Genomic DNA, 14,091 nt, shown 5'->3' on the forward strand with positions numbered 1-14,091 from the left:
GTGATTTTGTCTTAGATGCCGTTGGCTTGGGAAGAACCACAATTTTTCTAATTGGAGAACCATAGGTCGGGCCAAGAAGTGTCTTTCTATTTTTGTAAAAAAATGAAAAAATAAAAATGTATTACTTACGCTGTAATTTGAAGTGACAAATTAGATTTAGTCTCATGACTTTACGGACCTGCACATCGTGGTTGTGCTGTTGAAAAGTTTCATCTTGTAATTGTCTGAGGAGACAAGAAGGAACTCCTCTGGGTTGAAAAAAGGATACCAAGTCATGCACCGGGGCATGGCACTTTGCTCTATGCGCTTTATGCTGATGAGGAGGAGCTTGTTGCTCTCACTCTTTTCCAAGTCATACTCCACCTGTTGCTCCATACAACACACACAGAGTTACGTACAAGTGTACTTCATTAAATTAAAATATGATCAAAAAGTCAAGGAATTTTTAGTAACCCAATCCAAAACAAAATGCAACATTAAGTAAAGTAAAAGGCAACAATAAGTGGATCAGAAAGCATTAAAATAAACTATGTGACTTAACTAGTTGACGGTCCAGTCCCACTGAGAGCAGTCGTGGCTTGGCGCTGTACAGCTGAACCCCAAAAAGAAGGTCTTGGATGGGCTTGTAGTGAGAGCAGTACCTGCCCACAAACATCCACCGAGGCGAAGAGTCTTTGTGACCCTCATTGCGGAAAAGCGATACCACTCTACTAGCATCCTAGTAGTGAGGAGACACAAGAAAGATTAAACCCAATTATTTTTTCACTTTTTCTGAATAAAACCAGTGGTCCATGATGGAAATAAGGACACTCTTTTTAGTTTAACTGCAACTTTAACAGCTGATCAATGGCACATCGGTAGCTTCACCGAGTAAAAAACCTGATGATGCAAACTCACTGCAGTGGCAAGGTACTGCGAGTCATGAGAGAAGGTGATCAGATGTATGCTGTCTTTAATGCAGTTGAAGATTTCCTGAGGGTTGTTTTGCAAAGTGGTGGCATCCAGTATGTAAAGAGCTCCAGTCCTAAAGCCCACTGCCAAGAATAAACCTGCGCAAAGACAAAAAGACAACTGATGGATTTTAGATGTCAACCATATTGCAAACAGCAGATAAATCAGGGCATAGGAAGCAGTCTCTGTTTTTTATATCATGCATCTTTCAAGAAGCAGACCTGCTCACCTTTTGGGTCAAAGGTAATAGACTGAATCTGCTTTTCTGTCTCAAAGATCCTGTTGCCAATGATTGCTTTGCAGTTATAATCCCATAGTCTTAACATGCCTTGTAGGTTGCCAAAGGCTACAACTGGTTGAAAAGGATGGCATGCCAGTGCATGGAGAGGGTCAAAATCACTCTGAAGAACGGTCTGAATGACTCCGGTCTGTGTGTTCATATGTATGATTTTGGCATTGATTGTGGAAGTGATGAAACTCCTACAAGGAAAGAGACTAAAATAAAAAAACAGTGCATTGCAAAAATACTTCTGTCAAATTACAGCCTCAATCTTCAATGTATTTTGTTTGGGATTTTATGTGATTGAACAATGCAAAGTGGTCCACGACTGTGACTTGGAATGAAAATGACTAATTTCAGCATAAATCCATAAGACCTCAGAAGTTTCTTAGAGAAAACTGTGAACAAATGGCATCATGAAGACCAATGATTGCTGCAGACAGGCCAGGGATAAAGATGTTAAAAGGGGTTATAAAATAACATCCCAAGCTTTGAACATCTCACAGAGCTCTGTTAAATTTATTATCTAACAATGAAAGGAACCTGGTACATCTGAAAACCTACCAAGACCTGTGATTCCACCTTAAATGGCAGGTTGGGTAATGGAGCATTAAGCAGAGAAGGAGCTAAAGGCTAGGGTGGACGTTTATTGTCCGGTAGGATGATGACCCGAAAAATACATAAAAGCTGCAATGGAATATAGTTTCCACAACACTGAATGCATGTTGTAAAGCAACTTGGCTTGAGACTACATGGCAGCACTTGAAAATGAATGCTCACATAAGCTTGCCTTTCAGTCTGAGCTATTTTGAAAAGAAGAATGACAAAAAAAAAGGTTCAGCCTCTCAATGCTTAAAACTAGAAACTACCTAACAATGTATGCAGCTGCAACTGCAGCAACAGGTGGTTCTACTGCCTCTGGAGTACAAATACATGCTATTCTCATCGGGTTTTTATTTTAAAACATTTTTTAAATCACGTTTTCTTTCCCCCCCCTCCATCAACTTCAGTCATCTGCTACTTTGTGTTTGTTTGTCTTATAAAATCAATGAAACAGCAGTTTTTGTTTGTAACACTAAAAACTTTGAAAGGTTTTAAGGAGTATGGCTACTTGTGCTGGGGTCTGTAGTGTTGGCATTTTTGTCAGATAAAACAGAGGAGGATGCGTTAGACTGTACATCTTCTACCTGATAATCAACGGGTCCACATCCTGAAAGTAGTCCTCCTCATTAGGCTCTTTTGGTAATTCCTTGGAAAAGGAAATATATACTATGGGATCCTGGTTGAAATCGGTGTACCAGCTGACAAGCAGGAAGTTTTCGTCATAAAACCGGACATTGCCTTGTATGTCACCAGTTACTATATAACTGTAAGATCACACGGCATAAACAAACTGGTTACAAGGCCAATTTGAGGTACAAGTAAATGTCAATCACAGTGAATATTGACGGCTCTGCGTACGTATCAGTTATGGTGAGAACAGTGATGGGCTCTTGTTGGATGTGGACTGTCTGGATTCTACCGAAGCACTGGGTCTGATCTTCAGTCAAGTTTTTACCAATTTCCCACACCACAATCGAGCTTCCTATGGCTTTCAGGACCTGAAGCTTTTTCCAGTGAAACACTGAACGACTTAGACACAAGTCAGCAAAGGGGATACTTTTACTGGGATCAGTGGTAAGCTGAGCAGATACATCTGGATCAGTTGCAGGGGTGACCTGCAACGTACGAAACAACGTTTAGATAAAATATGCAAACAATAGTTTAAATATAAACCTTCAACAAATATGCTTACTTTCTTGAGCTTCAGTGCAAAGTATTTGAAGCCTTCTGCATCCTGAAAAAAGACAAAAGGTCTTAGATACACTAAATTCTTTTATGCCGGCTGCATATTTATGTTTTCCAAAAAGCGATCATGTGAAGATACCCATTTGTAGATTAATATGTGAGTTTTACTGCCGCTGAGAAGCTGAGTGTTATCATTTGGGTTAAAGATGATGTGATCCTGCAAAATAAATTAGCATCATAATCCAATACCTCATCGATACAAAACACAGGATTTAGATGACTGAAGAAAAGAAAGCATGCTTACTTGAAAACCATCTTTGGGACTGAGTTCAACATGGCAGAGACTTTTCTGCTCTTTACTGGTCCAATCCCAAATAACCACACTCTGCTACAATCATAACAGATAATTAGATACACATTGTGAACAATGTTCTCAAATCCAGTAAGAAAAAAAAACTATTAAGGCTGCATTGATAATGTTACCATGTAAACCGCTTTCAAAATTACCAGGACCTGGTTTCTCACTAAGAGCATTTGATTAAAAATACAGCTTTCAAAAGCTTTTTTATTAATATTTGCAATTTGTTAATAAATCTGTCAGCACTTATCCTTTCATACTCACTTGAACTTCTGCATCCCCAAGAGTTGCTAGGTATTTTGTGTCGTTTGAAAACCCCACAGCAGCAACATTGCTGCCAGGGTGGCACTCAAACAATGTGTTCACAGGAATACTGGAAGATTTATCACAAACAAGATTAGCCTTGTGAATCATAGTCAGGACAGGACCCAAGGAATACCTACATCTACTAAAAAATGAAGCGTTACCCAGAGTAGGAGTCCCATATCATCACCATGTTCCTTGGCCCTCTGTCGACTGTTACTATCCAGCGTCTGTCCTCACTCACACACATGCATGAGATGGGAAAGGAGTGACCCTAAAGACGATAAAACATTTCACCATGCAGTTGAGATTATTATTCCACTGGTTCAAAACTGAACCAGTGGAATAAACACATGTCAATGAGTAAGTAAACAAACAAAGAAATGTGCATGGGCTCATTGCCAGATTGGGCCAGATTGCGAAACAGTATCCAACATACCATAATTTTATGCTACATATCACCAAGCTGGTAGTGGCAGCATCATGATGCAGTATGATGCATCATGATGCAGTTGACCATAAGTGTTCAACTGCAATGTAATGTTTTAGATCAAAACATGAAGAAAACCCGTGGTGGTCCGAAAAAGACTTGACACTGAGGCTGACGTTCACCTTTCAGCAAGGCAACAACATTAAGAATACAGCCAGATCTACAACTGAAATCATTTTCTAATTTATGTTAGAAAGCCACATCAACTCAAAACCCACTGTCTGTTGCTTTGAGTGGCGTATAATAAAATCAACCCAGATATGTATGTTGTAGAATTGGGTTTTGAGCACTTTTGCTGTTTGTATGGTACTTTCACCACATTGTAATCCTCAAATAATGATTCATATTTGGGAGAACTTGAATACTCAGTGTGTGTTTTTACCTGCAGAATGTACTGGGAATTTAAGGTGTGGTTGAATATGATCCCAACATGAGCAGAGGCATAGAGGAAAATAAGATGACTGCTGTCTTGCAGACTGTAGATAGGGAGGACAGGATTCATCCCGAAGACCCTCTCCAGTGACTGAATGAGAGCAAAACGAGAACGGGTAAAAGTTTAAATTATATTTATTATGATAAATTGAATATTTGTATTACATATTTTCTGTGCTTTTACACACCCATATGCAGTTGCATCTCAGGAATTGCCTGTATAATGTATAATTTTGTTCAAAACATAAGAATATGTAAACATTAGTTTACAGACAGTAGCATACAGTACAAGCGATTATTCCTGTTAATTTTGATTCTTTTTGCTAATGAAAATCAATTAAAAAATAACTTTTTCAACTATATTTTTCCATTCCACTTAACTTTCCATTATTCTACTTTGATATGGCACCTTTGAAATGGCTATCTTCTTTAAGCCCTTAATTACCAACCCAAAATGCTCATATGTCAGACAGAGCTACCTTGAGGTCTCGGTATCCCGACAGTGATGAGGTAAACTAAAACCTTATGACTATCATGTAATATTTAAATTTTCTAAGTAAATTATGGGTTTTCATTAGTTTGACAACCGTTTCCATCAACATGAACAAGAAAAAAAAAAAAAGAAAGAAACGCTTTAAATATATCAAACTGTCTGTATTATAGGCTTAGTTTCACTCTCTGAATTTCTGAGGTTATTATAAATTTGAATATTGCATTACGCATACTTACCAAGGTATGCATTGCAGGACGATCTGCCTCCTTTGAGAAGAGTGTGTCTTGGGTTGCTGTGTAGACTTGAGACTGCCCTTGCACGTTGGTTATGTTATGTGTTGTTTGGACATTTTCTTCCTTACCTGCATATCCACTGTCCTGCTGTTTTTTTGCACTTATCAAGCTTGGTTTCTCTGTAGGCTCGCTGCTTGCTGACATGATGCCAGAAGACAAAACACTCTTAACTTTTCGATGATGACCTTTGAAAAGCTTCTTCTGGATTCTTCCAAGTCGAGTTTGTTCAACTTCACGCTTAAAATGATCACATTATTTGTCTGTTTTGCGGCAGGAACAAAACCGAAAAAACGTTGGGGCAAACTTTTTACTAGCGAAGCATTTCGTTGCTTAGTAACGATACATTAAATGGTGTGTGTTCCGGTCAAACTCTTCAAATTAAAAGCTTAATTGAGTCTGATTCTAGGCAAATTAAAATGTAACGGAATATTAAACTAATAGAATCACTGCCCATAGAGTGATATATTTCAGGAGATTGTTATGATTAGTATGCTTTACAGGTATAAAAAACAAAATTTAAATCCTTTTTGAATTAAGATTCTTATGTACCAATAAAAATGGATTTTATTAGAGAAATGTCATGTTATGGTCTTAATTTTGTATTTACAACCTTTAGGGTGCTTCCAAGACCGCAGCACCCTCCACATGAAAGGGAAAGCCAGACAGACATTTCCCTAAGTAGCTGATAGTGTATCGCTGTATTAATGGTGTATTAATATAAAAACAAAGCAAAAGACATGCCAAAAATTGAAAAACGAAAAAAAAAAAAAAAATGTCACTTGACATAAAGAAAAATAGTCAGAGAATAAAAAACAAACAAACAAACTTTCAGAAGTCATTTACAAGCTTTAAAGTTCTTTGGTTCTTGCCAAAAGATTTAATCTTTTTGGCAAAAAAAGATTAAATCTTCTACTTTTTCCTTAGTAGAAGGAAAAAGTATGGTAGATTGAGGTGTAGCCTTAAAAGTATTAATAGCACACAAAATATTCAAATATGTTCACTTCTAACGTAGTGTACAGAACCTCTACAAAATACTTACTTTTGTGGAAACCTTCAATATTCAGGATTTTACTAAAGTAAAAGTCAGAATCAAAAAGATTAAATCTTTTTGGCAAGAACCAAAGAACTTTAAAGCTTGTATGACTTCTGAAAGTTTGTTTGTTTGTTTTTTATTCTCTGACTATTTTTCTTTATGTCAAGTGACATTTTTTTTTTTCGTTTTTCAATTTTTGGCATGTCTTTTGCTTTGTTTTTATATTTTAAAATCAGATTAAATTTCTCCTAATTTACTGAGTTAAGCTCCACTTTGGTATTATGGTTATTGTCATCAACAACATATTGGTCGTAAAAACAGCATATTTTATCCGCTTTCAAATAAGAATTAATGACTAACTTTGAATAAATATTACAGAAAACGTGTAGTGTTCTCAGAATAATGACCATTTTTGAGTCTTAATTTATTTCCTGTCTTCTAAATGTCAAGCCTTTTTCATTGGCAGACAAATGTCTTACAGGGATTTCAAAATAAAATTCAAAAATAAAAAGACCACGAACTAACAGACACATAAGTAGTAAATTAGGACACATTTTATTCATCTAACGTAAAGATGAGTTAGTTTTAATTGTTACGATATCTTTTGGGGGCAGTTGTGGCAGATTAAAGAAGCAACCGCACATATAACTTTTATTTTGAAAGCATGATTTTATATTGAAGTTTCTCTCACTTCACAGCGTTTCCTTCCTACGTTCTTCCGGTTCCACAGGTTTCAGAAGTGGTCGAACTTCTGACTGCGTCAGATCTGCTTAACTTTTCGTTGGCACACCACATTTTCCTTATTGGTATTTTATATCCTCACGCATTTCCGTGTACTTTATCGACTTATTTAAAGGTTGTTACTGAGATTGAGTGAATTATGACGAGTTTATGACAGAAACCTTTCTTTAAGTGAAGAAACCTGCTGAAGGTTGGGATGATTCTCCCCGCTCGTTGACTGTCAGGTGAGCAGCAATGATTTATTGACGGATTTATTGATTGTTTTATGCAAAGGTTGAAGTGTTGCTTTGAGTCAGCCAGCATTAGCTCCACCGCCGTCAGCTGACGGTCAGCCGCTCTGACTTTACAGCGATTAGCAAACGGCTAACGCCAATTCTCATAAACTAAGATTTCTGGAGCTTCACCTGCTATTTAACCAGGGAATCTGCATTAAATTTGTTTAGGCTTTTACAAAACCCCGTAGAATTTGTTTGTAGTTTGAAATGTTGCCAGAAAATCTTAAAAGTTCTTTAAACTTACAACTATTTTCAAGTTGCTTCTGACTGTTTTCTGCCAGAGGTTGAGTGTACAGGTGCACCTCAATAAATGTCTCTCCTGGTTGGACCCCCTTCTATATGAGTTACTGCGAGTCAGTGCGGCGCGGCATGGAGGTGATCAGCACCTGCTCTGCAGAATGCAATGGAAACCCAGGTTGCTTTGAGAGCGACCTTCTCATGTTGACAATTCTCTGAAGATTATTGTGTCAGGGCGGTTTTCTGGCCAATCAAGCACGGCAACTCTGTGGCCATTGAACCAGCTTTTGGCGTCTTTGGCCCTGTTGGCAGATGCCAAGTACTGCTGGTAAATGAAATCAGAATAGGCATAAAGCTTATCATCAGAAGGAAGCATGAAGCGATCTAAACATTCCTGGTAGTTGTTCTGACTTTGGAATTGATTAAACATAGTGGACCAACATCAATCAGCATGTCACCCCAAATCATCACTGAATGTGGAAACTCCACACTTGACCTAAAGCAGCTTGGATTGTGTGTGTCTCCACTTCTCCTTTTCAATCTGGGACCACGGCTTCCAAATGAAATTCAAACTTTAGTGGCTCACCCTACTAGTGAAGGTTGTCACCGACTGCAGGACAGCTCTCAAGTCGTCCTCATGAGGACATAGTTGTACATTAGTTTTCTATAATTTTAAAATGCTCTGAGAAAGAAAAATTCGGGGTTTTCCCTATTTGCAGGCGATGCCTGTTAAAATAATTGAAATAACCCTTGAAATCACATTGTCTCCAAGGGCATATTAGTTTGACTTTTTGAATTGAATTACAGAAATAAATAAACATTTCAATGATTTAATTTATTGAGACATGCATATTTTCCATAATAACAAAAGCTCTGATTATCATTTGTTACACTAATGCAGTAGTAACAAAACTTTTTTACACTTTGTCAAAAAAAAACCCAAAGAAACATTGGCAAACCTTGCCGTTTTAGACAGGTTGATGAAGCATTGTTCTGATTTAATCTTAATTGGAGCATCTTGTGAAGTGGAGACAACAAACATTCCTGAATTAGTGTATTGTACAACCAGGCTGAGATTAAGAGATTTTAAATTTTATACACTCAATAACTGGACAAAGCTGATTCCAACAGATTATGAAAAGACTGGAGAACAGACAGAGAATAAAAAGGCTTTGCAACATGAGTATTTTCAAATTTAGAACAAAATGATTACCCTAGTTTCTCTCAGAGGAATAAAGGAATAAAAAATAAGCCATAATATTCTGAATATTATCCTAAAAGATGTATGAAGTCAGAGCTTGCAAAAGTGGGGCCTGTTCAGGACTAACCCAGTGGTTATTATGCTATGGCTCATTTTGTGTACTAGTAAAAAAAATTGCTGGCACTAGTCTTATAAATTTGAAACTCTATTAACCAATTTCTTGTTGAAAAATGATTAATATAGCAGTGGGATGATGCTTCTTTTTATTATGATGATGAAAATTGCTACAACTCCTTGTTTCGACAAATCTAAAGTTGTGTTACAGCCCACACAACTTAAGTAAGATGTCAAATCTATGGGGTCGTATCTTAATTTGTTAATCTTTTCTCTTATTGTAATAACTGGAGCAGATTATTCTGTCTGTTTCTTGCAAAATAAATCTTAATTCTTAAAATTCATTTTTAGAGCCACTTAAATTTATCTGTACAGCTACATTATCCAAGGTAGTGTAGCTGTCTAATCTGAATACAAACGTATCAAGTAAACATGAATGAGAAAAAGAAAAGAAAAATCTGGAAAAATAATTATTTTCTGCCCCATTATTCCTTCCACTTTTCTGTGTCCATCTATCCACCAACATGTCTGTCCACCAAATTATTTTGTCGATCCATCTAACCATCCATCCACTCCTCAGTCCATTTGTCCACTTCTCCATCTGTTCTTTGAGTTTAAAATAAATCAAAGTTGGAATCTGAATTTATATGAAATGTTTACATGAACACTGTGTTGGAGACCTGGGTGTAGAGTTCATGGATTGGTTTCTGTCAATATTTCGCCACTTAATTTCTCTTCCCAACACCTCTTTATGATTCATCTATTAAGGTTACCTAAGAGAGCGCCGTCATGTGGACAGACAAACAAAGAGGGCTCAGAGTTTCCCAGGAGGAGCTGCTCTGTAAGAACGCCTGTGGGTATTACGGAAACCCAGCGTGGAAAGGCTTCTGCTCCAAGTGCTGGAGAGAGAGATCACGCCCGCCTGGATCACAAAGACAAGACACGAGGTGGACGCTTTACTTGTATAACACCATCAGCTTTTCTATTTGAAACATGATCCTGACGTACCATCCTCCTTGCAGACCCAGCAGCGATGGAGTCCCACCCACGTTCTCCAAATTTGAGGAGAAGAAAAACATTGAGAAGGGTCGACGAATAAGCACAGTGAGGCGGCTGTTCTGGGGCAGCTCTTCACCTCCAAAACCCCAAGGTTGGCCTTCTAAGCTCCTAAGCTTCTTTTTCTCAGTTTTGGGCTTGACTGAATTCCCTATAAAATCTAAAAATAATGGAATAAGAACTTAAAGGCTGTCAAGTCGTTATATGTCAGCTAACAGGTAGGTTGTCAGAATGATGTGTTCAAGTTTTCCTCCTCGCGTAGCGTTTTGCTTGTTGGCTATGTAGGTTAATATTATTGTGATTAAAGTTTGTGCTTGTTTTGCTGGAAAACTCCTACTCCTTCTAAACGAACCTGGAAGTTGTTAGAGATGATCATGTGCAGTTTTGCAGAAATAATCTTGTGGATGATTGTTTGACCTTGCATCTTTCCAGAGGCCTCTGAAAGCCACACTAAGATGTTAAAAGCCTATGAGAGCCTTGAGCCCGGAGACTTCACTGGTTTTCTGAAGATCCTGCGGAGTCCACCTTCTCAGCGTCTGCAGTCCCGCTGCACAGCTTTCCTCAACACGATGGAGGCTTATCATGTAACTATGTCCACGAATATCTGTACTTATAGTTGCTTCCTTTTTTAAAAAAAAAAGTGACATCCTTATCAAAGCCTGGGACCATTTTCAGAATCTGCAAATACAGAAGCAGTCGGACCTTGTCCAGGATTTCTATCAGTCTTTTGCTGAATATTTTAGAAGTGAGTACATTTGTCGCAGTTTGTTCGGAGCTGTTTTTTCTTAAATCTAGAAGAAAGATGTTTAGTAGTCTTTTTGTTTTCAGGCTTCCCAGAGACTCGGGTCACTCAGATAATGGAGCATGTAGAGAAGCTCATAATGACTCGGTTGCACAAATGGGTTTTCTGCCATGACAGCTGTGATGACGAACAGAAGGACCTGGCTCTTCAGCGCCGAATACGGTAACTCTGTTAAGAAATCAGTAACTCATCTCCGAATGTTATAAACTCAGGGTTTCTTCACAGTCTGGAAAAAATCGAATTAATTTTCCAGATTTTGATATATTAACAAAGTAGAATGCAGAAAAAGGCTTTATCTCTCCTCTTCCTCAGAACTCATTTTTTGCTAATTAAAATATAAACTAAGATTCTACATTCTGATTCCATATGCATAAAAAAGTGCATGTGGAAATTTTAGTGAAGCCCTCAATCGGATGATCTTTACATCAACCTATTCATTTACAGGGAGGTTTCAGCAAACTTCAGACTTGATCAAAGTCTGAAGTTTGAAAATGTGTACATTTTAAACTGGTAATTTTGTAGGAACTCCTTAAACATTGGCTCTCAAGTCTTGCTTCTCATTGATCATTTTCCTTTTCAGCTCCCTAAACTGGGTCACACCACAGATGCTGAGTGTGCCTTTTCCGGATGAAGACACCCCAGTCACAGGCGACCCCTTCCTGCCTGCCATAACAGGTGATTTACCTCATTTACTGACTTTATTGTGGACATTTAGAAGTTTTCAGTCTTTAACTAACTTGTGTACAAGTATTGTCCATCTCTTTGCTTAATTAATTAAATGTCACAACATTAAGCAACTAAATAAAATTAAAGCATTAAAGCATTGAAATAATTTGATGCCATGGTTCTCAAAATGTGGCACATGGGACACTCAGAGGAAATATTTGTAACTGTCAACAATTGGAAAAGTAAATTAACTGAACTAATGTGGAGTGAATCAACCAAAATAACCATCATTAGAGTTAATAGTTTTTTCTAGAGTCAACACAAAAAACTTAGAAGTCCAAGCCATTGTGATAGACGCAGTTTGAATCCTCTTGTGGGTCTTGTTATAAAATGCCTGAGAACCAGGGGTTTAAAATATTGTCATGGTTCATTTATCTTTTTTTTGTTTTTTTTAAATCAGCCATAATAGAAATGGATGCCAAGCGAGCGCCGCAGGACAAGCTAGCCTGTGTGTCAAAGTGCAGTCAGCACATTTTTGAAGCGCTGTCCACCTCCAACAACGAGCCTGCTAACGCGGATGACTTCCTGACGAGCCTGGTGTACGTGGTGCTGAAAGCCAATCCGCCTCGCCTCCACTCCAACATGCAGTACATGATTCGTTTTGGCCTCCCTCACAGCCTCATGGCTGGAGAGAGCGGCTACTATTTCACAAACTTGGTAAGTTGTGTACGAAAGTGCTCGTCCTTCATACGCCGCAGAGTTGGGGAGATAACCCAAGCTTGTCTTTGTCCCCTGCTTCAGTCCTGTGCTGTGGCTTTTATTGAGAAACTGGACGGGCCGGCTCTCAACCTCAGTCCTGAGCAGTTTGACGGCTACATGCGAGGCCAGCGTGCTCCTGCTGCGTTAAGGAGGCAGCAGAAGGCCAATGCCACTCAGAAGCTGCTGGAAGAGCTGCAAGGAAGGCAGGAGAAGCTGCACCAAGGTGTGGATGCTCTGAACATGCAGCTGCAGAAGTGGGTCCAAGTAGTTGATTCCCAGCTGGATGAGGCAACAAGCCAGTTCGATAAGGTACAGAAGGAGATAACATCTCAGGCGGAGGCCTCTGAGGTCGTGACCTCTTCAGCTGAGGATGGATTCCAACAGAGGGAGGAGGAGGAACAGCAGCCTGAGAGCGAAGAAACGGTCTGATAGCCCACCAGAGGCATCAGAAACCCCCCACCCCGGCGTGGTATCTCATGGTCAGCACAAACGGATGAACACTGCTGGACAAACGAGACCTACATTCCACTGACAGATTTGCACAAGTTTCCAAACAAAGAGACGTGACTCATGAGCTGAAGAAATGAGGATGAAGGAAAACATGAAGGAAACTTGGGGCACATTTATCCTGAGGCATCTGAAGGGCCTAAATATCTTTATCAAGTGATTTTAACTTTAATGAGGTCATTAAAACACATTCCAGCTTAGTTTAAAATATGTATTAACACACAGGCACTTCTAACACAACACTTGGAGGTGCTGAGCACAAAATATTTTCCCTCATGTCATACACCACGATGACTTCATGGTGACAGGTCAAAATGTGAACTAGTATCAACCACTACAAGTTTACAAGGGGATGTTTGTGGCAAAGGTTTCTCAGAGCTGTCTAACTTATAAAATGTTTTTCTTTGCAATTTTATGTAACACATTTCCATATGTGATAGTGTACAAAAGATGTTTACAGTTGTTGATTTATGAAGAAAATTAAAGTTATATTTTTGTTCAATAATCGAATCAAATTATAGATTAAAGCAATTTGATTTATAGATTATGTGTGACTGATTTTAAATTTTACCCTGATTTGACAAGTTTTGCTGTTGTAAAATTTAAGTTGAGACTAGCTGCAGAGCAGACAGCTGACGTGAGTTAGATACTTCAGTTTTATGGACAAGATGCAGGTTTAAATTTATTGAGAAGAGGAAACGATTACAAACATGAAGAGAAAAGGGAAACCATATTTGGATAAATCTAAATACTTTGTAAGAGGCAAAGAGGAATTAAATTTGATGGGGCAAAGAGGAATTAAATTTGAAATGGGTGTTTGAACAAAACACCATCATACAAAACGGAAAGTAAGCATAATTTTATTTCATACCAACAAAATTAACGTTATGGAGTAGCCAGACCTATTCCTGAAGGTACCTTAACTACAAGAGAAAACTAAGGAAGAAATGCAGAGCAGCTGTGGAATGTAGTTTACGTTCCTGGGGCTGGAGCACCTGTACACAGGTGAAAAAGGTTTGTCCCTTCCATTATGTAAATATGAAGCAGTTCTCATGAATTGTGGTTATGCTAAATATAACATTTTCAGTGATTCCCAGGAAACCTAAATTAAGCAAATTTCAATTTACACAGCAAGAGTTTGTAAAGAAAAATGGAGATGCTATTTTAAACGTCTAATATTGGCTCACTTCCTGTAGAGCACTTGCTATCAAAAACATTAGAGCATCCTGGTATCTGCTTATCAGATGCAGCAGATCGATCAAAGTCCAGTCTGTTCCAGATGGTGCTGCACTGAGGGAGATGTGCTTTTAAA

At 38.3% G+C, this 14,091-nt stretch overlaps 2 protein-coding genes across 3 annotated transcripts in view; one reads left to right on the forward strand and one right to left on the reverse strand.

Moving 5' to 3' along the window:
- cfap251 (cilia and flagella associated protein 251) overlaps positions 1-5,731 on the reverse strand; it is an 8,352-nt gene extending 2,621 nt beyond the window's left edge. Inside the window, exons 1-14 of one of the 2 annotated variants that reach the window (XM_008418547.2) lie at positions 5,332-5,731; positions 4,553-4,693; positions 3,845-3,954; positions 3,642-3,750; positions 3,324-3,404; positions 3,159-3,236; positions 3,027-3,068; positions 2,693-2,949; positions 2,419-2,598; positions 1,181-1,431; positions 898-1,049; positions 542-718; positions 179-363; positions 1-86 (exon numbers count right to left, since the gene is read on the reverse strand). The exon at positions 1-86 is cut by the window's left edge and continues 29 nt beyond it. In XM_008418547.2, the coding sequence (XP_008416769.1) occupies positions 1-86; positions 179-363; positions 542-718; positions 898-1,049; positions 1,181-1,431; positions 2,419-2,598; positions 2,693-2,949; positions 3,027-3,068; positions 3,159-3,236; positions 3,324-3,404; positions 3,642-3,750; positions 3,845-3,954; positions 4,553-4,693; positions 5,332-5,532 (2,050 nt within the window). In that variant the 5' untranslated portion in view covers positions 5,533-5,731. Of the gene's footprint in view, positions 87-178; positions 364-541; positions 719-897; positions 1,050-1,180; positions 1,432-2,418; positions 2,599-2,692; positions 2,950-3,026; positions 3,069-3,158; positions 3,237-3,323; positions 3,408-3,641; positions 3,751-3,844; positions 3,955-4,552; positions 4,694-5,331 lie in introns of both variants that reach the window. The other variant, XM_008418546.2, reaches the window with a different exon arrangement.
- A 1,386-nt stretch (positions 5,732-7,117) lies between these two features.
- Positions 7,118-13,321, forward strand: LOC103470250 (rab5 GDP/GTP exchange factor-like). Its single transcript, XM_008418545.3, has 9 exons — positions 7,118-7,386; positions 9,758-9,936; positions 10,012-10,139; positions 10,478-10,629; positions 10,721-10,790; positions 10,874-11,009; positions 11,428-11,522; positions 11,974-12,230; positions 12,315-13,321. The coding sequence occupies exons 2-9, from the start codon at positions 9,779-9,781 to the stop codon at positions 12,699-12,701; spliced, it is 1,383 nt and encodes a 460-aa protein (XP_008416767.1). The 5' UTR covers positions 7,118-7,386; positions 9,758-9,778; the 3' UTR covers positions 12,702-13,321.
- Positions 13,322-14,091: the final 770 nt, after the last annotated feature.

Source organism: Poecilia reticulata, chromosome 9, assembly GCF_904066995.2.
Source record: "Poecilia reticulata chromosome 9, P_reticulata-male-v2, whole genome shotgun sequence".
In the NCBI taxonomy this organism is placed as follows: domain Eukaryota; kingdom Metazoa; phylum Chordata; class Actinopteri; order Cyprinodontiformes; family Poeciliidae; genus Poecilia; species Poecilia reticulata.